The sequence below is a fragment of the Psammomys obesus genome, unplaced genomic scaffold (assembly GCF_907164565.1).
Source record: "Psammomys obesus unplaced genomic scaffold, mPsaObe1.curated_primary_1811, whole genome shotgun sequence".
In the NCBI taxonomy this organism is placed as follows: domain Eukaryota; kingdom Metazoa; phylum Chordata; class Mammalia; order Rodentia; family Muridae; genus Psammomys; species Psammomys obesus.
The window spans coordinates 919,874-947,777 of record NW_026591816.1 but is presented as its reverse complement, the minus strand read 5'-3'; the positions used below and the strand labels follow the sequence as shown (position 1 = coordinate 947,777).

General features: G+C 45.0%; 2 protein-coding genes across 5 annotated transcripts in view; both read left to right on the top strand.

Moving 5' to 3' along the window:
• LOC129680363 (zinc finger protein 709-like) overlaps nucleotides 1-27,904 on the top strand; it is a gene marked incomplete in the record, with an annotated part of 180,929 nt that overhangs the window by 85,919 nt on the left and 67,106 nt on the right.
• Nucleotides 295-27,904, top strand: LOC129680365 (cytochrome P450 4F6). 4 transcript variants are annotated; one of them, XM_055611982.1, is made up of 14 exons: nucleotides 295-482; nucleotides 561-736; nucleotides 1,081-1,279; nucleotides 7,188-7,332; nucleotides 15,216-15,269; nucleotides 15,358-15,485; nucleotides 17,282-17,403; nucleotides 19,331-19,601; nucleotides 19,907-19,973; nucleotides 20,174-20,303; nucleotides 23,634-23,767; nucleotides 23,845-23,909; nucleotides 24,067-24,149; nucleotides 26,358-27,904. In XM_055611982.1, exons 2-14 carry the CDS (start codon nucleotides 633-635, stop codon nucleotides 26,482-26,484), a joined length of 1,629 nt encoding a protein of 542 aa, XP_055467957.1. In that variant the 5' UTR covers nucleotides 295-482; nucleotides 561-632; the 3' UTR covers nucleotides 26,485-27,904. The 4 variants fall into 4 exon arrangements, with proteins under 4 accessions (XP_055467957.1, XP_055467956.1, XP_055467959.1 ...); XM_055611981.1 differs by having other exon boundaries at nucleotides 24,508-27,904; XM_055611984.1 differs by lacking the exon at nucleotides 561-736 and having other exon boundaries at nucleotides 24,508-27,904.

The following is a 27,904-nucleotide window of genomic DNA, read 5'->3' as shown; positions in this document are numbered from 1 at the left end:
ACATGCCTAACACGGCCTGGAGGACCAGGAACCAGAGCCTGGATAGCCCAGACATGTGGCTAGAACCAAACACAACCGACAAAATAAAATAAACATAAAATAGAAGTTGTCTGACCCTCGATATTTAGTGAGCATCTATGACATCAGGCCATGCCCGGCTAGCCCTCCATTGCTTGCACCTCCTCTGCCCACAGCCGCTCTTAGCCTGACCTCTCTCCCCATACTTCCCCTCTGACCTCTGATGCCTCAGCCTCTGGGTGAGCTTAGTCTTTAGACTCTGACCCAGAAGGTTCCACAGGGCTGCATGATTTGTTCCTGCTCAGGAAGTCGTCTGTTCACCCAGGAGCTGGGGCGAGAAGGAAGAAATTGATCTCTGCCAGGCTGTGCAGCTGGTGGGCGGGGGCATTTCAGAGTCATCCCCCACACCGCTGCGCCGAGGAGCTAGGGGGCTTTATCTGCCACCCCTTAGCCTTCGAGGACAGGTACGTTCAGAAGGAAGTTATTAAATCCTGAAGCTCCCATACCTGACTGAGCCTGTGACTCTCAGTCTGATCCTTCAGTTTAAGGTTGGACCTGAGCCCACATTCTTGGCTGCCTGCCCAGGCACCAAGGGAAGTTGCAGCAGGGCCCGGATGGACTGGCAGCTTCAGCCCAGCCCTGCTTCCGGCAGGTCAGAAGCCAGGGACAAAAACAGGGAAGACAGGAGGTCATGGAGACTCGCAGCTCCTGAGAAAAGGTGCCAGGATGGGAGGCAGCAAGGAGAGTTCGGGCTAGGAACAGGGAGGTGGACCAGGTTGGATAAAGGGAGTCAGCAGGCCTTGGAGACCTTCGTTCTCCTGGTAATTGCTCCCAGGCTCTTTGCTTCAGTTCCTGTCTGCTGTCCCTTCCTCTCCAGTTCTTCCTCTTCTCTCTGTGTCTATTCTTTGCACTTCTCCCTGCTCTGCTGCCACACCCTCCCGGTCTCTCTATATATCTAGGAATATATATATATATATATATATGTTCCTATCCAGTAAACCTGTCGGGCTCCATCCCTCTCCTGAGCCTTTGAGCCTCACCCAATATCTGTCTGCCCTGCAGGATGCTACAGCTGAGCCTGCCCTGGCTTGGCCTGGGGCCCGTGGCTGCCTCCCTATGGCATCTCCTGCTGCTTGGTGGGGCCTCCTGGATTCTAGCCCGAATTCTGGCCTGGATCTATGCCTTCCACGACTACTGCTGCCGCCTTCGCTGCTTCCCGCAGCCCCCTAAACCAAACTGGTTTTGGGGTCATTTGGCCATGGTGAGTGTGGCAGTAGGTGGGTCTCAGGGTGTCAGGGTAGATGTGTTTCCACTGATAGATTTGAGGCCTCAGGGCAGCATGTCCAAGGCCTGGCCCCTGCCTGGCCATTCTTGTGGTCCTTGGGCTAGTATCTGTACCTCCCTGGACTGCCATTTTTTGCCCTTCAGCAATGAGTTATGATCCTCCTATGTCCAGTCTCAGGGACACTGAAGGCCAGGAGAGGTGTGAGTAATATCTCCTCCCTTAAACTCAAGCCCTATTCCTTTTTATCTTGCTCTCTACCCTCAAGACACATCCATGGACTCCATTGTCTATTGAGCAATAGCTGGGCCTTTTGTTCTTGTTTTCGGTAATGGAATGAAGTAAACTCTCAGCCGCTGAACTGCATCCCAGCCTGACACTTTTCACTGGGAACAAATCTGACCTCTCCTATAGTGGCTACATTTCCTAAGAGTGGCTCCTTTGTCGCCATTCTCACCTCATTCCCAGCACCCCTTGCTCCATGCTGAACTGGTTCCCTGTTGTCAGAGTCACACTTTACATTTCCACGTCACCTGTACGGGTACCACCTCCAGTGCCGCTGATTCAAGCCCCCTTTCCTTGCAAAATCTTTATCCACTCTTGTCATTCCGAGTCCTCGCAGGGCCCCCTTCCTGTCTACATCAAAGTCCAGCTGCTTCCTTCCAGTCCTCCTGGTCAGGTAGCCTTCTACAGATCAAAGCCAATAATATGTGCGCTCACACACACAGTTTGTTGGAGTAGTTTACAATCAACAGGGCCTGGAAAGTTCAACAGTGGCCATCTGCACACTGGAGAGAACACAGTAACTGCACCGTCTATGAAACTGTATGCCTCAGCAGTCCCAGGCTGTTGGTTGAAGGACTGAAAGTTTGGTCTTCACTTCACAATGGAAAGCAAAGAAGCAGCAGTTATAATGTTGTTAAAGATGAATGCGCTCAGCCAGGTGGTGGAGCACACGCCTTTAATCCCAGAGCTCGGGAGGCTGAGGCAGGTGGATCTCTGAGTTCTAGGCCAGCTTGGTATATAGAGTGAGTTCCAGGACAGCCAGGGCTACACAGAAAACCTGTCAAAACAAAAACAACAACAAAAAACAAAAAACATGGATTCACTCATGTGCAGAAAACAAAAGGCAGGCAGGGGCATGTAACACTTTTTTCCTCCAACATTTCTGCGACTGTGCCACCCTTTAGAGAGCGCCACCCTAGATCTTCCCCCCTTGGCTTTCCACTCTTTTTCTGGAAATGTCCTCACCTACTTAGCTGGAAGTCTGCCTCTTAGTTTCAGGTCTTGTCATATTTGCAATCAAAATTACCTACCACAAGACTACCCTTTGTCAGCTGGGTCCCAGCCACATCCCCTTCCTCATGGGTAATTTGTCTAAATCAACACAGTAACAAAGTCAGAAGTCCACCTGATGTAACTATCACACAGCCAATAAGATGCTAATTACTCCCCTCCACTGTATTGACGGAAAAGCCTCTTGAGGAATAGTTTTTTAGTGACCTTAATGTAAAAATGATAATACAGGTTTACAAAACTTAATTACCCTGTGATACCTACGATGTGACAATTGCAGTTAACATTGTGATTCATGGTAAAGGAGTAGGGGGAAAAAATACAAATGTCTGCTTAATGTATGTGTATGGACGAACAAACATTTACAATTTTTTAAATTAATTTTAGGTGGGTGTATTCCCACATGAGTGCAAGTGCCCTTAGAAGACAGAGACTTTAGATCCTCTCCTGTACCTGGAGTTGTGAGTTACCTGGTGTACATACTGAGAACTGAACTCTGGGCTTCAGGAAAAGTGGATTCTTAACTGCTGAGCCATCTTTCTGGCCCCTGCACAAAACTATTTTTAAGAAAATAGGACAGACCTACTCATGACAATTGCAATCTTTGTTTCTTTAAGTTGGCATTAAAATCACGAGGCATTAGCAATTGTTTTAAGATGTATTTTTAATTATATGTGGGAGGGGTGCTCATACATGAGCCCAGGTGCTGCAGGGTCCAGAGGAGGGCGTCAGATCTCCTGGAGCCAGAGCTACAAAGGGATGTGAGGGGCACAGTGTAGGCATCTTGCTAGGAGGATGAAGGCAAAATTAACCACTGTGCTCCATTTGTTGAGCACATGTAGCTTAAATTTCCAGCAGGACTCATGGTCCTGGCTGGGGGTGGTGGTGGTGGTGGCTGTTTTTCACCAGCTCATGAAGAGAGGAGGGGCAGATGAGGCAAAGAGCTTGGAAGGCTGGCAAGCACGACAAAGACCAGATACTCCTTGGGAGCCACTTCAGGGAGCTAGTTCAACTTTAGTTTCAGAGAACAAAGGCTATATGCCCTTTGGGGAGTGAGTGGGGGGCTCTAAGGATAGGTGTACATAATTGGTTGGAACCAGGCACTTCAAAGATGCTTGGTTTGCATTAAACAGCACACTCCTATCACATGAATGGGAACACAGTACCTAATTATCAGACACAGTGAGGGGAGAGCCAGCAGGGAGCTGTGTCAAAGGCCATATATCAAATGTGGTTAGGGGAGTCTGTGTCTAGAGGCACTCTCCAGATAAGTCAGGCAGAGAGGGGAGTCCCTCCTGGGGAGAGGGACCTTAAGGCTCCTTAAGGCGGAGCTTAGAATGGCTATCTGGCCTGGGAGGACTGCAACCTCAAAGAGCAGAGTCCTTCCAACAAGGTTTGATAACTCCTGCCAGGTAGATTGTTCTTTATAGATATTTAGAACCTTTACCTTGGATGAACTCAGCCATCCATACTTTTTCATGTCTTCTCCAAAGAATGTGATAAAACTGGGTGTTAGCCCTTCCGTCCCCCACCTCCAGCAAATCTTCTGTTGACCTATGCCAAACTTTACAGATCTCTGCGAGACCTGGGATTTGAGGACCTTAAAGAATGGGGTGAATTACAGTCTAATGTATAGACAGTCTTACTACAGTTTCAGTACTTTTATATACGAATGAAACAAAGAAAGCAACGCTTTAAGAAAGGTTGTTCGTGCTCAGAAAAACATGTAAATAAACATCGTAAGAACATATTAAATATTAACAGAGTAACCCTTTTTCAGAACTTTCTCAGGACAGACCAATTTAAACACAATTGCCTGGCATGTACTAGAAATTATATGTGAGAAAGCATAAACGCAAGGCAGACACCATATTCAGATTCAGGGCACAGTGAGGACAACATTCCATCCTTTGGTCAGACTGGCTTCTCAGTTCCGACATCCAACAAGAATAAACACATTATCCAGGCATGGTGGCTCACACTTTTAATCCCAGCACTTGGGAGGCAGAGGCAGGTGGATCTCTGTGAGCTCGAGGCCAGCCTTGTCTGGGAACTCTGAATTCCAGGACAATCCAGGAAACAGAATGCACCTGAAGTGAAAGGCCTCTGTCTTTTTCCCTGGAGCCCTTCTCATAGTTCTTCAAGGCACTGTTCACCACGCATCATTCTTTTGACCATATCCCAACAACCTTCTGTGTAAGACTTCTCTCTGCCATCTCCCTGTGGACAAAAACACCTTCGTCAGTTGCCTCCCATTTTCTCCCTGCTTCTCATCACAATCACCATGTGATTTCCAGGCACCTGAGTGGCATCCCCGGGTTACCTATCTTCCCCACAGATCTCCGCTGCATTGACTTCGCCATCCTTCCAGGAGTCTCCTTCCTTGGTGCCAAGATGTCACCCACAGTGCTCTTCCCTGAGCTCTCTGTGCACCTGTGTCTACTGCCGGGGCCTCCTTCCCATAACCTCTTCCCACAGAGTTCACTGAAGCCCCAATCTCTCCTCCCTCTTCTCATTTTGCCCAGGATTTCAGCTGCTAAGCTAGCCACCAATTGCCTCTTGAGGTATACGTTCACATCTCTCCTGAGTTAGGGATCAGGACTGGAGCTGCCTCTTTACCTCAGTACAGGGAGGCGCCTGGTGGCAGAAGGGTGTGCCGGGGTTGAAGTAAAATCAGCTCTAAAAGCGCTCTGAGTGGGAGTGAAGGGCAAGCTGTTGGATGGGGGTGGGGAGAATGAATATTGGGGTTGGGAAGAAGTCTGTGAGAAGGTTCCAACAGAAACAAAATGAGAGGGGAGGAGAGAGGGACAGGTAGGAGGGCAACACATGACTCCTCTGGGTGTACCCCCAGGAGTGCTACAGCTTTGCAATGTAGGGTACTTCTATTTTTAGTTTCTTTGAGAAGCCACCACCCTGATTTACACAGCAGACGCATTAGTTTGTATTTTTTTACCAGGAGTGGATAAGAGTTCATTTCCCCCACATCCCCATCAGCATTTATTGTCACACTTTTTTTTTTTTTTTTTTTTTTTTTTATGTGCATTGTGTCTTGTCTGTGCACCACTAGTACGCACTACCTCCAGAGGTCAGAACAGGGCATTGGATCCTTCCGGAAGGACAGCAGCACGCAGCTGTGAGCCGCCATTAGGGTGCTGGGAACTGAACCCAGATCCTCTGGGAGACCATCCAGTGCTCTAAATTACTGAGCCCTCTATCTCTCCAGCCCTGGGCGTTTGTTTGCTTGGTGGTGGCCATCCTGGCAAGGTTGAGGCAGAATCTTAAAGTAGATTTAATTAGGTTTTCTCTGATGGATAAAAACATTTAAGAATACTTTAACATATCTACTGGCAATTTGTATTTGCATCTTATTTTTGAGAAACTATCCAGTTTGTTGGTACATTTATTTATTGGCAGGTTATGTGTTTAATTTTTTCAGTTTATATATTTTAGATATTAATCCCTTGTCTTATATATAGCTGGCAAATATTTTCTCAAGTTCTGTGCAGCATCTGTCCACTATGTAGTTTCCTTTGCTCTATGGAGCTTTTGAACGCAAATTGGCAAGAGTGCTTGCCAATTTTTCAGTTCTTGGGGATGTTTATTAACTTCTGTGGTTCCAGTCAGAAATTTCCCACACATACATTATCTAAAGTTTAGTTCTAGCTAATATTTTTTTTTTAGCTTTTTATCATTTACTGTTATTGTAAAGTAATGAAAGGTGTTTGGCTATATAATGTTTGTTATTATCACTAAGATTATCACGGTGGTATAATTTAACCTGCTATCAGAAATAACAAGACACAGACAACTGTGAGCTATCTAATTGCCTTATATACCTTGGGCCGGGAAGCTAGTTCCCTTACACTGTCTCAGTATCCTCACCATCCATTTCCCAGCCCCATCCAGTGCCATCCACCTTAATCCTCCTCAACTGGACTACCTTTGATCCATAACCCCATGGTACTTGATTATATGCTCCACCTGGCCCTTTTCACGCCATGATTGGAGTCCTTCCTCGGTTGACACGGCGTTTTTTTTGTTTTTTTGTTTTTTTTGTTTTTTTCCGGGCTAACCCATCCCGGTGTCCTCTTCTTTCCTCTCTTCCCATCCGTCTGTCCTTCTGGTGACTCCTCTTGGGAGTCTCCAAGGGCGCGGAATCTTAGCCACGCCCACCCCACTCTGCCCTGCCCAGGTATAGGCTGTTCAGCTAAACAATCAGGTATAATAACTCACGCAGGTTTACACAGAGGGCCAGTAATTAGCGTCAGCGAAGCTCCAAGAATTTACCTATCCTGTGTCCTTGTATAATCTGTCTATATTATCCATCAAGTGTCGCCTTATAAACCACGTGTGTATATTTTCCTGTTTTTTCATCAAACCGCTATTAAAAGTAAGAAACATAAAAATAGAGTGAGACTTGGAAGAGAGGCGTGCGGGTAGAAATATGAATGTAAGAGTCACATACGCATGAACCTGCGGTGGCTCAGCAGGAACCATAGATTAATGACCCAAGAGAAGGGTGAGAGAGGTGGGGAGGGAACGGGAGAGAGTGGTAGGACACCCTTCCAGCCTCAGACCTCTCCCTTTCTAGATGACGAACAGTGAGGAAAGCATGCAGTTCATTGCACGCTTGGGCCACTACTTCCGGGATACCCATCTCTTTTGGATTGGACCTGTCTACCCTGTCCTGCGGCTCATCCACCCTAAGTTCATTGCTCCCCTGCTTCAAGCCTCAGGTATCTCGCACTTGTCTCTTTCCTGCTTCTTCTCCCAGTCCTTCTCACCTCCACAGACCAAGCTGCACAGGGGATAAAGCCATATGGGACAGATGTCATGACTCTGTCACCAATCTTCTGGATGACACTGGACAAGGGCCTGAGCCTCCCGTGCTGTTGATTTCTGTGTGGGTTGTGAGTTAATGGAGTTATCAAAAAAAGGGAAATTGTTGTCTGGGGGTGTAGCTCAGAGCTAGAGCACAAGGCCTCAGGCTGCATGTATAGCACATGAAAAAAAAAATGTAAAGAAATCTGTTGTTATTGAGGTCAGGAAAAGAGGTCTTCAAACACAAGTGGATAAATGTTGTAAATAATGGCAGCAGGAACCATTTCTTAGTTCTGGTGTTCACTATGGTGGCTTCACTTTCTTGCAACAAAAGATTACTCCTAGAAGCTCAGAATCCTCAGGGGGAAAAAAAAATCCATGTAGCCTTGGGAAATACTCTAGGATTTCTTTCAATTTGATTTTGGTAAGAGGACTGGGTTCTTCCTCTGATCACTGTGACTTGATCTCACTGAGGTTACAAATACTGGGACTGAGATTGAGGGAAGGTGTGAGGTGCTTGGCCCAGGAGAATAGAAATGCAGAAGCAGACACCACGGTCATTCATATGTTACCAGAATACTGACGCTAGTTCTGTCAGGCAGAGGTTGCATTGTTAAGTTGCACTTTATTCAGATCACTTGTGACCTGAGAAGGTACTAGTTTAACCCGCTTGACTAGTTACTTTTCTATTGCTGTGATAAAACACTATGACCAAGACAATTTACAGAAAACAAAACAAACAAACAAACAATCAAAAAGGTTTCTTTGGGGCCTATGTTTTGGTGGGGAATGGGTTTGTCGCTGCTATAGTGCATAAGTACAGCAGTAGGCAGCATGGCGACGAAAGCTGAAAGCTGAGCTCACATCGCACACCAGTAAGAGAAAGCAGAGAGAGAAACGGGGGGTCAGGGGGAGGAGGGTTGTGGGGGGCTTTTAAACCTCAGCACCTACCTCCAGTGACTCACGACTTCAAGCAAGGCCATATCTCCTAATCTGCCCCCAAACAGTGTCACAGATGCCTGGGATATGAGGGAAATCTCATTTAAACTACTACAAACCTGAAGCGCTGCCTTAACTAAGGAGCTGAGAGTTGTGGTATGCGCTTGAAGTCCGGGACTGGGGAGGTGGAGACAGGTGGATCTGGGAGCTCTCTTGCGAGCTAGCCTTGCCAAATTGGTGAGCCCCAGGCTCCAGTGAGAGACCTTGTTGAAAACAGAAATAAAAACAAAGTAGATGCCTTCTAAAGAACAACTCCTGAGCTTGACCTTTGGCCTACACATGCAGAGACACACATGTAGACCATACCCTCAGCCCACACATGCATAGCTCTGGCAAGCATGTTATACAGGGAAGGAGAGAAATAAAAGTCAGTCAATATTTCCAGAGCTCATTTGTTCATTTGGTCAGGTGGTTAGGCTGGGATGACAGCATTAAACTCTGTGTAGCCTGGAGTTTGTTAGTGCCTGTGGTCTGTCTCGCATTCTTCTTAGTTGCCTAGGCATCAGTTACCTCAGAATAAACAAACCATTAATTGTGTGCATATATAGATCTATTTTCAATGTATAGCTTTTCTTTCCTCAACACGGAGTGAAAATATTTCCTTAGACTATAGACTATAAAGTCCCCCTAACCATCTCTCTCATCCCTATTTTCTACTGTTATTAAACACTGTTATATCTTGCCAGGCGCACGCCTTTGATCCCAGCACTTGGGAGGCAGAGGCATGTGAGCATCTGAATTCAAGGCCATCTTGGTCTATAGAGCTAGTTCCAGGACATCCAGGGCTACACAGAGAAACCCTGTCTTGAAAAACAAAACTTTTTTAAAAAGTTTTTTTTTTTTTTTAAAAAAAAAAAGTGTTAAGTTTATATCTTATAAGACCCATTTGACATATAAGCTGGGATTCTGTTTCTGAATATCCAGTTGGTTGCCAGAATGGCTTTTTTACCAGTAAGTGAATTGTCCAGCACTAACCTGTGTACTTCCAAGCACATTACATAATATAGTAAGCCATTGTTCCCAAAAGAATAAAGAGTAGAAAGTTTGAAAAGGCTTTTCCATGACCTATAAGATTCAGGAGCCAGGAGATAAGAAAAGACAGATCAACAATCTCCATCTTTTGTACAGCAAAGACAACTTTATGAACTGTTTTAACTTTTTTATTACATTTAAATAATGTTAGCACAGTCTTTGAAAACAACATATTTTTGGCTGTTGAAATATTTGTTATTTTTTGCTACAATACTAATGATATTTTTCCATTTTCAGTTTTTGACATTAAGGAATTTGGGGTGAAATGCTGGACTTGGTATGAAAAGTCTTAAAATATATCTTGTTTGAAAGAAATATAAACAAAATACAAGGACCCAAGTATAGAAGATGTTTAGTTGGTGTGTGTATCCCTGTGTAATAACCACTGTTTATTTTTGAGTTTAGAGCTTTTTTCTTGTTTTTCCCCTTTTCATTTGTTATTTGAGAACTTTGTACAATATATTTGAATCATATCCACCTTCCTCCCCCAATTACCCTCAGATCTAACCCCTTTCCCTACCCACCTAATATTGTGTCCTCCCTCTCCAAAAAAAAAGGCCATCAAGCAGTTTGTGCTCTCCATATACATATATTCTTTTCTTTTATTTTATTTTATCTTTGTTTTTTTGAGACAGGGTTTCTTTATGTAGCCTTGGCTGTCCTGGACTTCCTCTGTAGAGTAGGCTGGCCTCGAACTCACAATGACCTGCCTGCCTCTGCCTCTGCCTCCCTAAGTGCTGGGATTACAGGCACATGTCTTAAATAACCTCCCAACCAATTAATTTTGAAAGAACTGGCACAAGGGACCCCATTTTTCCTGTTGAATTTGAGACATGGTCTTACTGTGAAGCCTTGAATTAATGATCCTCCTTTTTAACCTCTTGAGTGTCTGGATTACAAGCAAGAACCACCATGCCCAGCACAAATTTATTTTGATTCTGGCAACCTTTCGTCTTTGGCCAGTTTTTTTGTTTGTTTTTGTTTCTGGAACCTGCTTTCTGATTAACCATCTGGTGGTTTGGTCTCAGCTATCTCTCATCACTGGGAAGGAATCTGTCCCAGTTGGCTTGATCTGATCTCACAGTTTTTGAGGAGAGTAAGTGATAGGTATCAAGGAGTTAGTGTTAACAAATTACAGCTGGCCACATGTAATCAACTAAAGATATACAACAATTGTTCTCAACCTGTGGGGATGCTACCCTTTTGGGGGCCGAATGACCCTTTCACAGAGGTCATCTAAGGCCATCTGCATATTAGATATTTATAATGCAATTGTTACCAGCAGCAAAATTACAGTTATGAAGTAGCAGTGAAAATAACTTTATAGCTCGGAGTCACCACAACATGAGCAACTATATTAAAGGGCTGAAGCATTAGGAAGGTTGGGCACTCCACCTGGAGCCTATTTTTAAATTTACTCTTGGTTACTGTAGGTGATATCATGTCCTAGCCTCTTCTAAAGAAATGCACAGTTTGCTTTGTTAGGAATTTTACTTATGCAAAATGTCAACAGACAGCAGTGTTTAATGAGAATTAACACAACCAATAACAACAAATATTTAAAGAGAACTAGTTTAGTAAATAAGTACATGCTATAACCGTTTGCTGAAAGTGGTTGTAAATCTTTATTTAGACAGCTTCTCACACATCCTAGCTGGCTTCAAATTTGTGAGGTAGCAGAAATAACTTCGGATTCCTGATCCTCTTAGCTTCACCTCCTGAAGGTTGGGATTACAGGCATACAAACCACACTTGCTTTACGTAGCTAGAGGGGTGGACCTTGGGCTCCATGATTGCTAGGCAAACTGTCTCTCACCTGAATTATACCCCAGCCCCTGATTATAAATTTTATAGAGAAAGGCTAGAGCTGTGGGAAGCAAAAGAATTAGAATAGTTCTGCAAAAAGCTTAGCAATCAAAAAAAAAAAAAAATCAGCAACTAAAACCATCTTAAAATAAACTTGTGCATAAATTTGAAAACAGGGGTTTGGAGATATATATTATATATACATTATATAATAGATAATATATCATCTCAGTTGGAGAACTGACTCGGTGATGAAGAACACTCACTGCTCTTTCAGAGGACCTGAGTTCAATTCCCAGCACCCATGCCAGGCAGCTCACAACGATGTGTAACTCCAGACCCAGCTCATGCCTTCTTCTGGCCTCTGTGAGCACCAGCACACACATGACACAAAAACTCACACAAGCAAAAATAAACAGCAATGATCTCTTTTTAAAAGTTGTAAATAGGTACTTAAATAAACCTTGAGTTTGTTAAGACTCAGTTTTCTTTAAAAAAAAAAAAATTGAGACAGAATTTCTCTGTGTGTAGCCCTGACTGTTCTGGAACTCACTCTGTAGACCAGGCTGGCTTCAGAGATAGCCGCCTGCCTCTGCCTATCACGTGCTGGGGTTAAATGTGTGTGCCACCACACCTGGCTAAGACCCAGTGTTCTAAGTAGTTAAAATCCTGACAAATTTAACAGAAAACATACCTTGATTAAACATAAATTTTTATTTTTTTAGTTGGTTTTGTAAATGTTACCAAGAACAAATCAATATCTTAAGAGAACCTCATTGATTTAACCAGAGAACTAGGTTATAGTTGTATATTAATATACTGAATTTTGACCTCAGGGATTTTAATAAGATTCAAGCACCATAATTATTATCATTAAAGAAGATTCTTTTCAGCCTGGCAGTGATGACACATGCCTTTACTAAGGAAGCAGAGGCAGGCGGATCTCTGAGTGTTAGGAGAGTGAGTTCCAGGACAGCCAAGGCTACACAGAGAAACCATGTTTTGAAAAAGAACAAGGCAGCTGGGCATGGTGGCACATACCTGTAATCCTAGCACTTAGGGAGGCAGAGGCAGGAGGATCACTGTGACCCTCGTGTCCTTGTGATACTGTGTGTGCCAGGCTGGTCTACAAAGCAAGTCCAGGACAACCAAGGCTATACAGAGAAACCCTGACTCAAAAGAGAGACAGAGAGACAGAAAGGAAGAAAAAAAAAAAGAAAAGCAAAATAATAAGAAAAGATTTTTTTTTCTACAACCCTTATGTGACTTGTGTGGATTGTATATTTCTTTCTCTGTCACTAAACTGTTTTTCTTTTTGAGTTTGTTGTTTTTGTTTTGTGTGTGTGTTTTGCTTTATTATTATTTATCAGCTTCTCTATTAAAAGAGTATTTCATCAAAATTACATTTATGACGGAGTGCAGATAAAGATTATTCACCCACTTTTTACTGGGCTATAAAATTTCTGTCTGTGCAAGACCTAAGCAGACCTCATTGCTGCTTAGATTTTTTTAAAAATTGTTTTACACATTTTTTCTTTGTCTCACTAATGTCTGAGGGTTACAGAATCATACATTCCAGCAAAGATTGGCAAGATAACAAAGCCTTCATTGTATAAATAAAAAGACATGAGGGAAAGGGCCAAAATCCTATATGCCAACCCTGTAGTTACAGTATGGCTTTTGTTCCCCTGAAAACTGTGTGAGAGAGCCAATGTCTAGCAAATACCAAGTAAAAGGCAGAGACTGTAACTCTGCCAATTCATTCACAGTCAGGATCTCTAAGGCCAGATTAAATTTGGTTGCAAACTGCTGTAGATACAAAATGATGCATTACAGCAGTTAGGATCGGTGAGACGACCAGTGACTGAAAGCACTTGTTGGACAAGCCTAATGACCTAGCTCAATCTCTGGAACCCACTGAGAGTAAAATTATCGAACTGACTCTAAAAATTTGACCTCTGACCTCCACATGTCTGCCACACACCCACACATCACACACGCTCATAATAAAAATAAAGAAAAGAAAATTAAAACAATTCCATTAACTCACAGTACTCTCTTAAATGGAAACAAGATAGTGTACTTAAGGTAGTATCTTCCCCTAGTGTTCAGATCATTAGCCAAAAACCATAACTGTAAAATAGTATGATAATTAGAGAAACATCTAATGGCATCCACCCCACCCCAGAATATAATACATACAGTGGCCAAAGTTTTTACAATAATATGCCATTTTCTTTTTCTTATGAGATAATGAGGCCAATTCACTGGGTGCTTCTCCCTAAGTGCTTGTCATCAGGAATGGAGTCTACGACATCCATTATAGTGAAATTGTGAAGTAAGCCAAACAGAACAGAGCAGACCATATGCTTCATGTGCCATAACCCAGGAAAAGTTGCACTAAAAATTGCACTAAAACACACCAGAAGCCAAGCTGGGTGCTAGTGGCCCGGGCCTTTAATCCCAGCACTCAAGAGACAGAGGCAGGCAAATCTCTGAGTTCGAGGCCAGCCTGGTTTACAGAGTGCCAGAATGACCAAGGTTACACAGAGAAACCTTACCTCGAAAAACCAAAAAAGAAACAAACAAAAAAACCAAAACAACAACAACAAAACAGAAGCCAGACAAGCTGCAACCCAATGACAAGGAGTGTCAGGAGCTGGGACAGGAAAAGTCTTCAAGTGATCGTAGGATCCCCAGAATAGACAGTCTTTGAGACTCTTTAGTAAGTCAGGGACTAACTGGACAGCCCTAAAGCTATTTAGGAAGAGGTACCAGAGAGGTAACCAGAATACTAAGATTATACTGCATTCTTAATGTGAATGCCAATGATTGGAAATTATAATTTAATCTTTAAACTGTGTGTTATTCAGAGCATGTATAATCCAAGAAGGCAGAGAGTTTTAACATTCTAAAACAACAACAAAGCAACAAAAAACTACCTTATATCTCGTCTCCAACCAGCACATTTGTAGTGGATGTGGGTAGGGGAAGCCAGGGCAGGGGAGACAGGAAAGGAACAAAAGAGACGGTCATTTCAGAGTTCAGGCTTTCGCCTTTGGCCATGTGGTCAGCCTTGTCCCTGAGGTTTATGTTGTACATCTGGGCTCAGACATTTCCTAGGCTGTATCAAGTGCTTAGGGCCAAGGAATCCCCTACCCTTATGGATAACACAGGGTGTGGCCCCCATGTGCTCACCAGGGTCAGGGACACACAGAGGTAGGTTATGGTGAAGCTTCTCCTGTAATACTCCGCACACCACCTATCTCCAAAATCACCCTCTTGCTTGGGGTACCAACATTTCGACCGTTTGGGACAAGGAGGAGACACTGGATAGTGGGGAGCCCTTCATAAGCCATGCGCTTGTCTCAGCCCGCGGCTCCTCACTCAAAAACGGTCCATCTTGCCAGAATGCTGGTGAATGTGATGGCAGATAGGAAATGCCTGGATATATCTACATCACATTTGGGACGTTAGTAGGACCGTATTTGTATCTTTTCTGAGATGTATCGGAAGCACACGATGTGATTGTGCCAGATGCTGAATGAGCATGGCAGACTATTTTGTGCCATGTCAAGGAACACCATGTGTGCTGTGTCCATGACAGATCACGATAACACATGCCTTATGTCCTGGGATAGGTGAGGTGAAATCAGAGAGTTGCAGCAGACACCGCCCTGTAGGCGCCTCTGGGAAGGCTGTAGAGTGCTGTTCGGTGCTCAGGTGTGGAAGACAGACAAAATAGAACCACATGAGTGCATGATGGGGGCATTTGTGTCACTTTGCTGCTGCAGCTTGGTCTGGTCTTCTCTTGTCGTCCCCCCCCCCCATCCCTGCTTTCTTTGTCCTTGTCCTCTTGACATGCTGAGCATAGGGAGGAAGTGCACAGCCCTGCCCGGGGGGGTCCCCACCCCTCCTAAAGTCCTTCTCCACGGCCCCTGATTGTCCTTCTTTGTGTCAGCTGCTGTCGCACCCAAGGAAATGACTCTCTATGGCTTCCTGAAGCCCTGGCTAGGTGAGTATCTGAAAGTGTGGGTCAGGGGACCCCCTTGAGGGTTAAGGGATGGTACTACCCTTGCCTATTGTCACGGCTGCCACACCAGGGGACGGGCTCCTGCTGAGTGCTGGTAAGAAGTGGAGTCACCACAGACGCCTGCTGACACCGGCCTTTCACTTCGACATCCTGAAGCCCTACGTGAAGATTTTTAACAAGAGTGTGAACATCATGCACGTGAGTTTCTGGAGCCTTGTGAAAAGGGGTATGATTTCAGATGTGATCTGTAGGCACATCTGCTAGATGCCTTTGGGACCAGTTTCTCTCAAAGTCTCTTTCTGTTCGTTAACTTTTTTGTTTTGTTTTGTTTTTAGGCAGGGTTTCTCTGTGTAACCCTGGCTATCCTGGAACTTGCTTTGTAGCCCAGGCTGGCCTGGAATACAGAGATCTGCCTGCCTCAGCCTCCGCAGAGCTGGGGTTAAATGTTTGCACCACCACCATTCAGCAATTTTCTGTCTATAAAGCAGGAATAATAATCTATACCTAAAGAGTAGTCAAAGTGACACCATGGAGTCATGCTCCTAGCATACAAGGGGGGTTGAAAAGGACCTGTCTCTTGGTCACAGAAGCTTTGGAAAGTCAAACATCAATGTTGACTGTTGCACAGTAGCTCTTTCTATACACCATGCCACTTTAAACTCACTGGCCTTAAGCTCTGTATGGTAAGACATACCTTTGATCCCAGCACGTGGGGGTCTGAGGCAGAAGTGTAGTTCATGTCTACATAGCCAGAACCTATCTCAAGAAAAACAAAGTCTTGGGTGTTGTTCTGTGCCAGAGAGCTTGCTTAGTATGCACGAAACTCTGGTTTCTATCCTAGCATTAAAATCAAAAGAGAGGAGGGTTGGTTCTGTTTGTTTGTGTGCTTTGGTTTTTGTATTTTTGCTTTTTGTCCTGAAACTCAGTATCACACACTGTGTGGACCAGGCTGGCCTCCAACTCACAGAGCTCTGACTACCCTCTCTGGGATCAAAGGTGTGCGCCACCACGACTGGCTAAGAAAAGTTTTAAAAAAGAGAGAGAGGAAAAAATAAGAATAACAACTTTGTTGGCCTTGGTGGGCCAACTAGATTCATCCTTGCTTTTTATCTTCCTTGAGTGAGTGTGGGTTTCCTAGTTTGGAGAGACTGGAGAGAGATAGAGAGATAGAGACAGAGACAGAGAGAGAGAGAGAGAGAGAAAGAGAGATAAACTTAGTATCTCTCCAAGCTTGGCTTCAGAAACAGCACACCATCATTTTTACAACAGTCCTTAGGTCAGAACAATTAAGTCTTTACTTCAGCTCAGATTCAAAACATGGAGAAGCAGGCCTACCTCACAATGGCAAGAGCTGCAAGGCCTTGATGAAAAGGCTGAAGATGGAGGAATTATTAAAAAAAAAAAAAAATGGAGTCATTTCCGAAGCTGCCTACCACTATGCTATCAAGGATGGCAAAAATAACAGACATTTTTTGATCCCTTACTATATGCAGAAATATTATGACAGTTCCAAGATATAAGTTGTCTGATATAATTTTCCTGTTGGACTAATATAGAGATGACTAGAAGATTGTGGATTGTGAAGCTGAGGGCCAGAGAGATCAGGGAACGTGTCAAAGTTCACCAGTAGTAAGAGAGCATAAGTAGTGAAACAAATATTTAAGTCTGATTTGTGGGGCAAAAAAAATCAGGTCGACTTGATCATTACTAGAGGTTTAAGAGGTGGGAATGAGGAGGGGGACAATGAGCTGAAAAAATGTGTGCAGAAGGTGGACTTGAACCCAGGGCTTTTGGCTCCCAGCTTTGCATGTCAGACTCCTACATTAACATCTCTGTACTCACCCAAATCTGCCATACCCTGGTGGAGTGCTTGGGGCAGAGCACCTAGAAGGATGGCTCCAAGCAGGGTGGGGAACTCTATCCCAGTGTTTGGAGTTGTGCGGTGGTGCAAGAAGGCAAGATTCTGCCTTATCTCAAACCACTTCTGTGGCCAGGCCAAGTGGCAGTGCCTGGCCTCCGAGGGCAGCGCCCGTCTGGACATGTTTGAACACATCAGCCTCATGACTTTGGACAGTCTGCAGAAATGCATCTTCAGCTTCGACAGCAACTGTCAGGAGTGAGTCTCTCTGTCTTTGCCTGGAAACTTGAGCCATGGACCAAGGGAGGAGGTTGGGGAGAGAGGGACTGGACAGAGGGAGAAAAAGGTGGGCTATAACTAACGTTTAAAGACAGGGAAAGGAGAAACTGTGGTTCTTCCTGGGAAGGGGAATTGTGGGAATTGTAGATGAGCAGTGTCATTAACAGGCAGTTTGAACAAGACATCTTGGAAATGAGGTTGAGGTGGGTATTAGAATTTTTTTTTCTGTTGTGAGAAAATACCTAAGCAAAATAACTTTAGGAAGAAGAGATTTGTTTGAGCTACTTGGGTCAGAAGTTTCCATTCTTCCTCATAGGAAAAGGTGTGACAGGGCATCTCCCATCATAATGTCAAAGAAATAAAGAGTAAAGATTTCAAGTGCTTGCAACCAACCTTTCTCCTCCTTCCTGTTGTCTGTATGAGTCCTCAGCTAATAGACTATGGCTGTCCACATGCTCAGTAGGCCTTTATCCAGTCTGAAATACTGCTACGAACACACAGATGTAAGCTTCAGTAAACTCCTAGGTATATATTAAACCGATCAAGAGGATAATCAAGAGTAACTGTTACTAATCCCAGTAAGAAGGGGACATGGTCACAAAGTCCCACCCATAGCCAAGAAGCTATTTCAATTGCTACCTTCTGGGAAAGGGAAAAATCAATTTTCTTCAATGGAGTGACACTTTAAGGCAGGCCTCATGCTCAGGAGAAGTTGGTCAGCACAGATCAAACTCTATTTGTGCGTGTGTATGTACTTTTGTTTCCTTTTGATTTTTTTAAGAAAGAAAAAACAAAGTTGGGTGGGTGATGGGTTCAAGAAAAAACTAGAAAAAGGGAAAGAATATGATCAAAGGGAAAATAATTAGCTGGGCTCAGTGGCACATGCCAGTTACCCCAGCACTCAGGGAGGCCGAGGCAGTCATATTGCTGTTAGTTTGAGGTCAGCCTGGTCTGCAAAGTGAGCTCAGGACAGTCAAGACAACACAGAGAAGCCCTGCCAAAACAAAAATAAAAATAACAATAATAAAACAAAAATAAAAATAACAAAAATAAAAAACTAAACAAACTGTCACTGAAGATGAGACATGTTAATTTTTTTTCTTTCATTTTTTTTTTCTTCTAATTTTTATGAGTTTGAGATCAAGCTGGGCAACATAGAGAAACTCTTTTAAAAAAAATTCAGCCAGGTGTGGTGGCTCATGCCTTTAATCACAGCACTTGCTAGGCAGAAGCAGGTAGATCTTTGAGTTTGAGGTCAGCCTGGTCTCCAAAGCAAATTCCAGGACAACTGGGGCTATACAGAGAAACCCTGCCTCAAGAAATGGAAGGAAAAAAAAATGGGACTTTTCATTTTTAGAATGGGTCTTACTCTGTAGCCCAGGTTTCCCTGGAGCTCAGAGTTCTCCTGCCCCTTTCCTAAGTGTTGAGTTTGCGGCTCGAATACCATGTTAGCTAGCTCCTAGATGTTAAGGATATTGAACAATCAGCTAGAAGGATGTGAGCTTCCTTTTGAGTTTCCTAGGCAGCCATAGGTATTTAAGAAGATGAGAGTTCAAGTCAAAGTTGAATTTGGATACCAACTCTTTAGAGGACTGACATTCAGGTAGATACACAATGTAGGATCTGAAGAGAGAAAAATCTGAGCGTGGTGCCAAAAATAGGGAAGATCTACACCAAGTCAAGGAACAGCAGAAGCAGACACTGAATGGAAGAAAAGATGAGGACAATAGCCATGTCTGCCTGAAATTCGGGGACACAGGGGCTTATAATGAGAGGCAGAGAGAAGTATGCCCTCCAAAGAGCACTTTGGGGGGCGGGGTTTTTTTTAGTGCTGGGTCTTTGCATGGGTGTGTTCTGGAGTTTCGTGTGTCCTAAGACTTTGCTTTCTTTCTGGCCTGCTCTGCAGGTCCCCCAGTGAATACATTGCAGCCATCTTGGAGCTCAGTGCCCTCGTAGTAAAAAGGTCCCAGCAGCTCCTCCTGTATTCGGACTTCCTGTACTACCTCACTGCTGATGGGCGGCGCTTCCGCAAAGCCTGTGACCTGGTGCACAACTTCACAGATGCTGTCATCAGGGAGAGACGCCGCACCCTCAATAACCAGGGTGTTGATGCATTCCTCAAGGCCAAGGCTAAGACTAAAACTTTAGACTTCATTGATGTGCTCTTGCTGGCCAAGGTGGGTTTTTCTGGGATCAAAGATGCAGGGTTCTCGATGTTCAACGTCATTGAGTACTAGTGAGGCGTAGAGAGTGATTGGAAAAGAAGAGGGCCAGGTTAAAGATAAGATTTAGAGGTGGCTCTGCTGAATGCCGTGTAGAAAAAAAGAACAGCAAGCAACGAAGGAGAGAATTGTGAGGCGGGAGCTGAGGCTAACACAGGAGGAGTCTGTGTGCACAGTGAGTGTCAGAGCTTGTCAGAGTCTCAAGTTGGACTCAGGAGTGCTCAGACACTGTATGAGTTGTGGTCTTGCTTTGTCTCTAGGATGAACATGGAAAGGAGCTGTCAGATGAGGACATTCGAGCAGAGGCTGACACCTTCATGTTTGGAGGTGAGGGTCCCTGTGTAGGGCTACAGAAAGGGAAGGGATCTGTTAGTCCCAGGCTCACCTGTTGGGGGACCCTCCGGGATCTGTCCATTCCTTCCATCCATCCCTTCCCCATCCTTCCTGGGGAATCTCACTGTCTAGACACTGTCTAGCCTGCAATGCTGAAACAGCCCTGAAACACAGCTTTCCTGCTTATCCCTCAGGCCATGACACCACAGCCAGTGCGCTCTCCTGGATCCTATACAACCTGGCGAGGCACCCGGAATACCAGGAGCGCTGCCGGCAGGAGGTGCAGGAGCTCCTGAGGGACCACAACCCTGAGGAGATTGAATGGTGAGTGCAGGTCCTTATGGTCTGTTCTTTAGGCCTTCTCTTTGCCTCTTCTCCCCGGGTCGGGAAGAAGAACTCTTCCTGTTGATTCTTCCATTATTTCCTGGTGCACACAGGAGCTGAGCTCAGAGAGAGATACCCAGCCTGGCCGGCAAGAGAAAGGTGTATGCTCAGGGACAGAGAGATCTCAAAGGCCACCTTTATCACCTCACTAGCTGGCTAGTCAGCATTAGCAAACTTTTATAAACCATCTATATTGACTGGGGAAAGCTGTCTTACAGGGCTGCTTGAAAAATTAGTGGCAATATAAAGAGAGCAGATGCCACCAACACAAATTCAAAACTGCCCTCCCTCCTTTGCTTTTCTGCTCATACTTGCGTTTCCTCCCTGAGACCGTAACTCCCCTTTATTTTTGTCCTGTTTAATTCAGACCTTGCAGTCAATGCCGGGGATTCACAAGGATCTCAATGGATAAAAGTTATCTATCTCTTCATTGACGTAGCATGTCCCAGTGCCTGTGTTGTCACAACTCTAAGTTCAAGGCCAGCTTGGGCAACATGGTGAAACACCTGTCTTAAAATAAAAAGTGTTACCATTTTTTGTTTGTTTTGATTTTTCCAGACTTGGTTTCTCTGTGTAGCCTTGGATGTTCTGGACTGGCTTTGTAGATCAGGCTGGGCTGGAATTCACAGCGATCTACCTGCCTCTGCCTCCCTGAGTGCTGGGATTACAGGCCTGTGCCACAGCATCCGGATATGTTACCATTTTTTGAAATAAGAATGTTTTTATGTAGCGTAGGCTGGTCTCAAAGCAATCCTTTTTGAGTGCCCAGCGTTGTAAAACCGTGTCACCATGCCAATTCCTAGATCCACTTTTAAGTTGGTCAGTTTGTGATGGAATATTTGCTAGACTGCCTGAGCTGGTACCAAACTGATAGACTTGAGTGACCATCCTGCTTTAGTCTACAGAACAGTTGACCTTAGCTGATGAAAACAGAGAAAAAGAAAAAGAAAAAAAAGCCAAGCTTCTTAATGGCACAGTGAATGAACAACGCAGTGAGAAGGAGACATCTCTGCTCTACCAGCAGGAACCCATGCATGAGGCAGTTTGACATGCTTAGAGGTCAGAGGGAGTAATGTGCCTGGGTGTTTAGGAAATACACGCATGAGGACCAGGGAAGCCCTTCGTGAGACTAGGGCTGCAAATACAATCTTTTGAATCTGTTAAGAATCTGAGCTTTAACCAAAGGTGGGTCCACTAAAGACCTCTGGAAGCCAGTGTAGGAGCAAAGGTAAACAGGAGTGGGAAAGCCAGGTGCGGTGATTCAGGCTGTAACCTCAGCACCAGGGAGACTGCTGCAGGTTAGACTGGCTGGGCAGCCTGGGCTAGAAGGTGATATGTGTCTGAAAAGGAACAAAGGGAAGATGTGTGCCAGTCAGACACCGGGCAGAAATGACCAGGCATCTGTAGGCGGCGTGCTTCCCTGTGGCCAGGGCTCCCTGGGGAGCATGGCTGAGGCTTACATGCTGCATAGAGCCTGGAGACACCTAGCTGGAGGCTAGCAGAATACTGCTTGCCTCCCAGCTGCACAGCTTCGCCGTGTTTGAGTTTCTCTCTGTCTGCTGAAGGTCTCTAGGGCTCTCAGTCAAATGCTCAAATACTCCTCTGCAGTATCTCCCATACACCCATGTATGTAGTGATTCATTCTTTTCATTCAGCATCATGCTTGGCTGTTCCTTCTTTTGTGTTCTGTGTGACATTCTACAGTTGCTCAGCTCAGAACTCCACTGAGGACATGCATGGAAATATTTTCAATGAGAACAGATATTTCTGAATTGCTGTTTAGCATCTCTGTGCTGATTTACTGTCCAAGGTACAATGGAACTAATGATTCGTTTTCTACCTTTTGACTAACTGTATAGTAGTTTGTTAAATGGATGTATCAGGATGTGTGTAGGGGGTGGGCGTGTGTGTGTGTGTGTGTGTGTGTGTGTATGTGTGTGCATGTATGCAAACAAACATGTGCACATGTGTGTGGAAGCCAGTTGTGTCTTCGTTGACTTCTCCACTTCCTTTACTGAGTCAGGGTCTGTCACTGTCAGGAGCTTGTCCGATCTGCTTCTGGGTCTGCTTTGATCACATGGTTGGAGATCTGAACTCCACTCTTCATGCTTGTATGGCAAGCATTTTATCTGCAGAGCCATTTTCCCAGCCCCAAGAACTCATTACATACTAAAACTCTCACCCTGCTTCTTCTTTTTCTGGAATATAAAAATTATTCCGGATTTAGTAAGGATCTCTGATTTTAAGAGCATTTAATTTACCGCTTTTTCTTCCAGTGCTAGGCATGGAACCCCAGGCCCTTTGCACAGTAGGAACTACTGTTTGGTTGAGCTCCACTCCTTCTCAAGTACTAGTGTGGGGTCCCTGGGCTGCCAGCTCTCCACTGCAGGTAGCCTCTGTGCAAGTCTACATCCTCGGTAGCCGTGCACCCCACACCTCAGTTGCTCTCCAACAGTCCTTACCTTCTTAATTCTTGCCTGGAACACAAGTGGCGTGACATCCCTCTCATTACCCAGGAACCGTTCATGTTTCTCATAACTCAGGATCTGGTGTGTTTCCCCTCCTCCTCCTCCTCCTCCTCCTCCTCCTCCTCCTCCTCCTTCTTCTCTCTCTCTCTCTCTCCTTTCTACCCTCCTTCCCTCCTCTTCTCTCTCTTTGTTTTAGGTTTTTAAGGTAGGGTTTCTCTTGTGTAGCCCTGGCTGTCCTAGAACTTGCTCTGTAGACCAGGCTGGCTTCAAACACCCAAGTGCTGGGATTAAAGGTGTGTGCCTCCACTGCCCAGCATGTGCCCTCTTTATTTTACCAGATACTAGCTTCTCATGTATTCATTAGCATATCTGGAGTCTACTAATATCCCTTTCATCCCAGCACTTAGAAAGCAGAAGCAAGATGATCAAGGTTAAAGGTCATCCTTGATTACATAGCTAGCTCAAGGCCAACATGATAGCTCAAAAAACAAAACCAAGGTGCTAGCAAGATGGCCCAACAGTTAAGGGAACTTACTGTTTTTCCAGACAGCTGTTTAGACCCCAGCACCAACACAGGGCAGCTCACAACCACCTCCACCTCCGGGAAATCTGACGCCCTCCTCTGGCCTCCACAGACACGTAGCACACAGAGAGACACTTGTGCACTTATAACTTTAAAAAAGTAATATTTTTTAAACAAACAGTATTTTTGGAGCAGAGCTAATGATCAGTCTCACTGAGCGGCAGAGAGATGAGTAGGGCTTTGTTTTGCTCCTGGATAATCGTGTGTTGTGCTCCTTAGGGACGACCTGGCCCAGCTGCCCTTCCTGACCATGTGCATCAAGGAGAGTCTGCGGCTGCACCCCCCAGTCTCAATAATCTCCCGGCGCTGCACCCACGACGTTGAGCTGCCAGATGGCCGGGTCATCCCCAAAGGTGCCCTCAGTGGCCTGGGTAGGGTGGTGGCTCCCAGAATCAACATGGACCTGTCTGACGGTCTCCTTACTTAACAGGGACCGTCTGTGTCGTCAGCATTTTCGGGGTTCACCACAACCCTTCAGTCTGGCCAGACCCTGAGGTGGGACACTTTTCTTTCCCCAACTCTAGGACCTGGGGAGGAGGCACAGTACTATCTGGGAAACCAAAGCTATTATCCTCCTGTCGCTGTCTTTTCTTGGGACAGCTGGACATGGGGAGAGAGCAGACCTATTAGCCTAGTTTTTCCTCTCCTGCAGGTCTATGACCCCTTTAGATTTGACCCTGAAAACATCAAAGACAGGTCACCTCTGGCATTCATTCCCTTCTCAGCGGGCCCCAGGTAAGGAATGGTCTTGGGGGAAGAATCTGGGTGTGACCCTTGGGGCCAGGGTACAATTGAGTGGGTGAGGAATCTGAGCCTCCTCCCCTACTTTTGCTTGAGTTATGTGCAAAGGTCTGCAAAGCATGGGGTTAAAGGTCAAAGGCTGCTGCTATGTACTCATTGCCCCCTGGTCTGAGTTGGGCGCTGAAGCTAGGGCAGGCCCCAGGAATGGAGACACCCATGCAGTGTCCCAGGCACATCAGCGCCCTCCTGGCCCTCATGCTGACCAGGCCCGGCGGGAACCTGGTCGGGTTGGGTCCAAGGAGGCCTGTCTGGGTCCGGGCACAGTCAGAGTCCCCACCCCGTCCTCCTGCAGGAACTGCATAGGACAGACTTTCGCCATGAGCGAGATGAAGGTGGCGCTGGCGCTGACGCTGCTGCGCTTCCGCGTCCTGCCGGACGACAAGGAGCCGCGCCGGAAGCCGGAGCTGATCCTGCGCGCAGAGGGCGGGCTGTGGCTGCGGGTGGAGCCGCTGAGCGCGCAGTGACCCCATGCCTGGCCTGGGACCTCACAGCTCCTTGGATCTCTACATAAACGGAGCTGCCTCCTGTGCCAGAAATGGCAAGGAGCGCCAGCCCAGAATAGGGTCTCCATGCGGATGGGCATTCCCCTGGAGCTCACGCCTAGATTTTTATCTTGTGAGAGCCACTGCAGGTGTTTGAACGGGAGAAGGTTTTCCTGTGGATTCGTGGCTCTGTGGTCATTGAGGCAAATCCTTAAATTCACCTTTATTTTATTTTCGTCAAACTTAGAGCTATCCTCCTTGCTTTTGTCCTTAAGGTGCTGCACTTAAAGGAGTGGAACACTATGAAGGGGTAATGGTAGAATCTGAAGATTGTTCCTTAAGCAAGGGGAACCTTGGAACCCCTGAGGATGGTTTTATATAACTTTCAGGGCTTGTGATGGATAGAGCAGCTAAAATTTACGTGAAATCACAGTAACACTCCCCAACTTCCTTTCGCCTTTTCTGCAACAGAGCTCTTATCCCTTGCGCTTCCCTCTTCCTGCCGGAGGCTGTCACATAATTTCCTTATTGAATAAGTTCTGGGCTTTGACTTTCCCTCTCCCATCATGAGACCATTAAAACTGAGTTTCAGACTTCGAAGCCAGCCTGGTTTACCAAGCGAGTTCCAGGATGACCAAGGCTATACAGAAAAACCCTGTTGTTGTAGAGTATTAGTATTTACTATTGATACATCTTTTAGTTAAGCAGCAGTTATTCCTAAACAGCTGTATAACCAAATCACCGCACAGAGACTGGGATTTATTTAATTAATCTAGAGCACAATGCGGGGCAATAGTTACTCCATCCTAAACCTCCAAGCCCACATAGTTTCCTACCATTCAGATTCACCCATTATACTTGATTTAGTGATATCTTATGTCCGGTTCATTTCTCCACATGGTTCCAAGACCTCTCCTACTGATTCTCCTCTCCTCCTCTCTCCTGCTTCCTTCCTCCTTCTCCCACTCTGGACCAGGATGTCCCACCCTATTCTCAGCATTGCTCAGCAATGTGGCTGGCTGTTTTAATAGACAATATAGAGAACAAATGGTGGCATGTTTACAAAAACTTGAGACAGGTGATGCTTAGAATAAGCATCACAATGCAATGTCCAGATTGAAACCAGGTAGTGGGGAAGAGAAATCAGCATTTGAATGAACAAGGGTAAATTGTAAACATTCCAAAAGAACATTATACCAACACCCTATCTCAAACAAACAAACAAAACCAAAAAACTTATTTTTAACTGGGCATGGTTCTGCATCTCTACTCCCAGTATTGGGAGGCTGAAGCAGACAGATGTTGGAAACCGAAGGCTGAAGTCAGTCTATGCTACACAGTGAAACAGTGTCTCAAAGTGGGGTGCAGGGATGTTGGCAGAAGGCTTGCCTATCCTGCAGGAAGGGTAGGCATCCCCGTGATCTGGGCATGGTGGTACAAGCCTAAAATCTATCACTTGGGAGTCGGAAGGAGGAGGGTCAGAAATCCAAGGTCATCCTTATCTACACAACAAGTTACAAGCCCTCCTGGTATGCATGAGGCCCTGCCTCAAAAACATTACTTATTATTATCTCATGTGGGGGTGGCATATATGCCTCAGTGTGTGTGTGAAGGTCAGAGGACAACTTGTGGGAATGGGTTCTCTTTTATTGTACTGCAGAGACTCCTGGATTGAATGCAGGCCCTCAGGTTTGGCGTTTACTATTCAGCTGCCTCACAGCCCCTCAAGTAAGATTTTACATGCCCTTAGTATACTGGTGTCTCCATTCTTTGATGTGTTGGGATAATAATTACCTTTGATTTTATGGTTTTCAGACCATAGTTATCCATATCAGATATTACATAGCATAAAAGATCATAAACTTTGAGCAAATAAAGGGGACAGGTGTACTTTGGGACATATTCCCTTGGTAATGTTTTTTGTCCTTTGTTTGGGAGAAGAATAAAAAATGGGTATTTTGGTAGTTACTGGGTGGACTGTTTCAGGGACTGCAACTGTTAGTTTTTGGCCACCATACTCATTATTGCCTTTATTTACTTGTTTGTTTGAATTTATAATGTAGTTACAACATTTATCTTTTCCCTTTCCTCTTTTCAAACCCTGCCATATCCTTTCCTACTCTCCTTTATATTCATGGCCTCTTATTTCATTGTTACTGTATGATTTCCTAAATATGAATATGAATTCCTAAGTAGGAATATAGATATATTCCTAAATATACTTGTGTGTTTTCAAGGCTGACCATTTATTTATGCCAGATTTAGTGATGTAAACCTTTAATCTTAGCACTCAGGAAACTGAGGCAAGTGGATCTTTGTGAATCAAGGCTAGCCTTGTCTAGCCTGGTCTATACAGCAAGTTCCAGGACAGCCAGGACCATGCAGTGGGACCCTGTCTCAAAAAATAATGTTTTAAAATTTTATGTGTTATGTGTTTCCTTGTATGAGTGTTCTCCGTACATGAGTATAGGTGAGCACAGAGTCCAGAAGAGGGTATTAGTCCTGAGAACAGAATGCTGATCCTCTGCTGTAGCAGCAAGTGCTCTTAACTGCTGAGCTGTCTTTCCAGCCCCATGATTCCCACAACTGTGGAGTCTGTTTTGAGGGGGGAAATAGGGATTCTTCAATTATATTTTTATTTTCAAATAATTTTTGGCTATTCTATGCCTTTGGGGTTTTCACATACATTTCACAATCGGGTGAATGGCAGTGGACATCTTTCATCCTAGCACCCAGGAAGCAGAGCCAGGTGGATCTGCCAAGTTCCATGCCATTTTGACCAAATGGTGAGACCCCCGTCTCAAAATTAATCAATTACTTTCATAATCAGTGTGTCTATTTCTACAAAGAATGCTGCTCCAATTTTGTTAAAACTCCTTTAAATCAAGCCAGGTGTGGTGGCACACTCCTGTAATCCCACACCAGGGAGGCAGACACAGGTGGTTTGCTGTGAGTTCCAGGCCAGTCTGGTCTACAAAGTGAGTTTAGAATAGCCAAGGATACACAGAGAGACCCTGTCTAAAGGAAAAAACATTTAAATCAATAGGCCAATTTGAAGAGAATGCATTTTAACATTGTTGAGTCATCCTTTCCATGAACATTGTATGTCTCTCCATGTATTTGGATCTCCTTGAATTCGCTCATCAGTGCCTTAAGGTTTTTATTGTAGATATCTTGCACATATTTAGTAAACATTTTGTAAATACA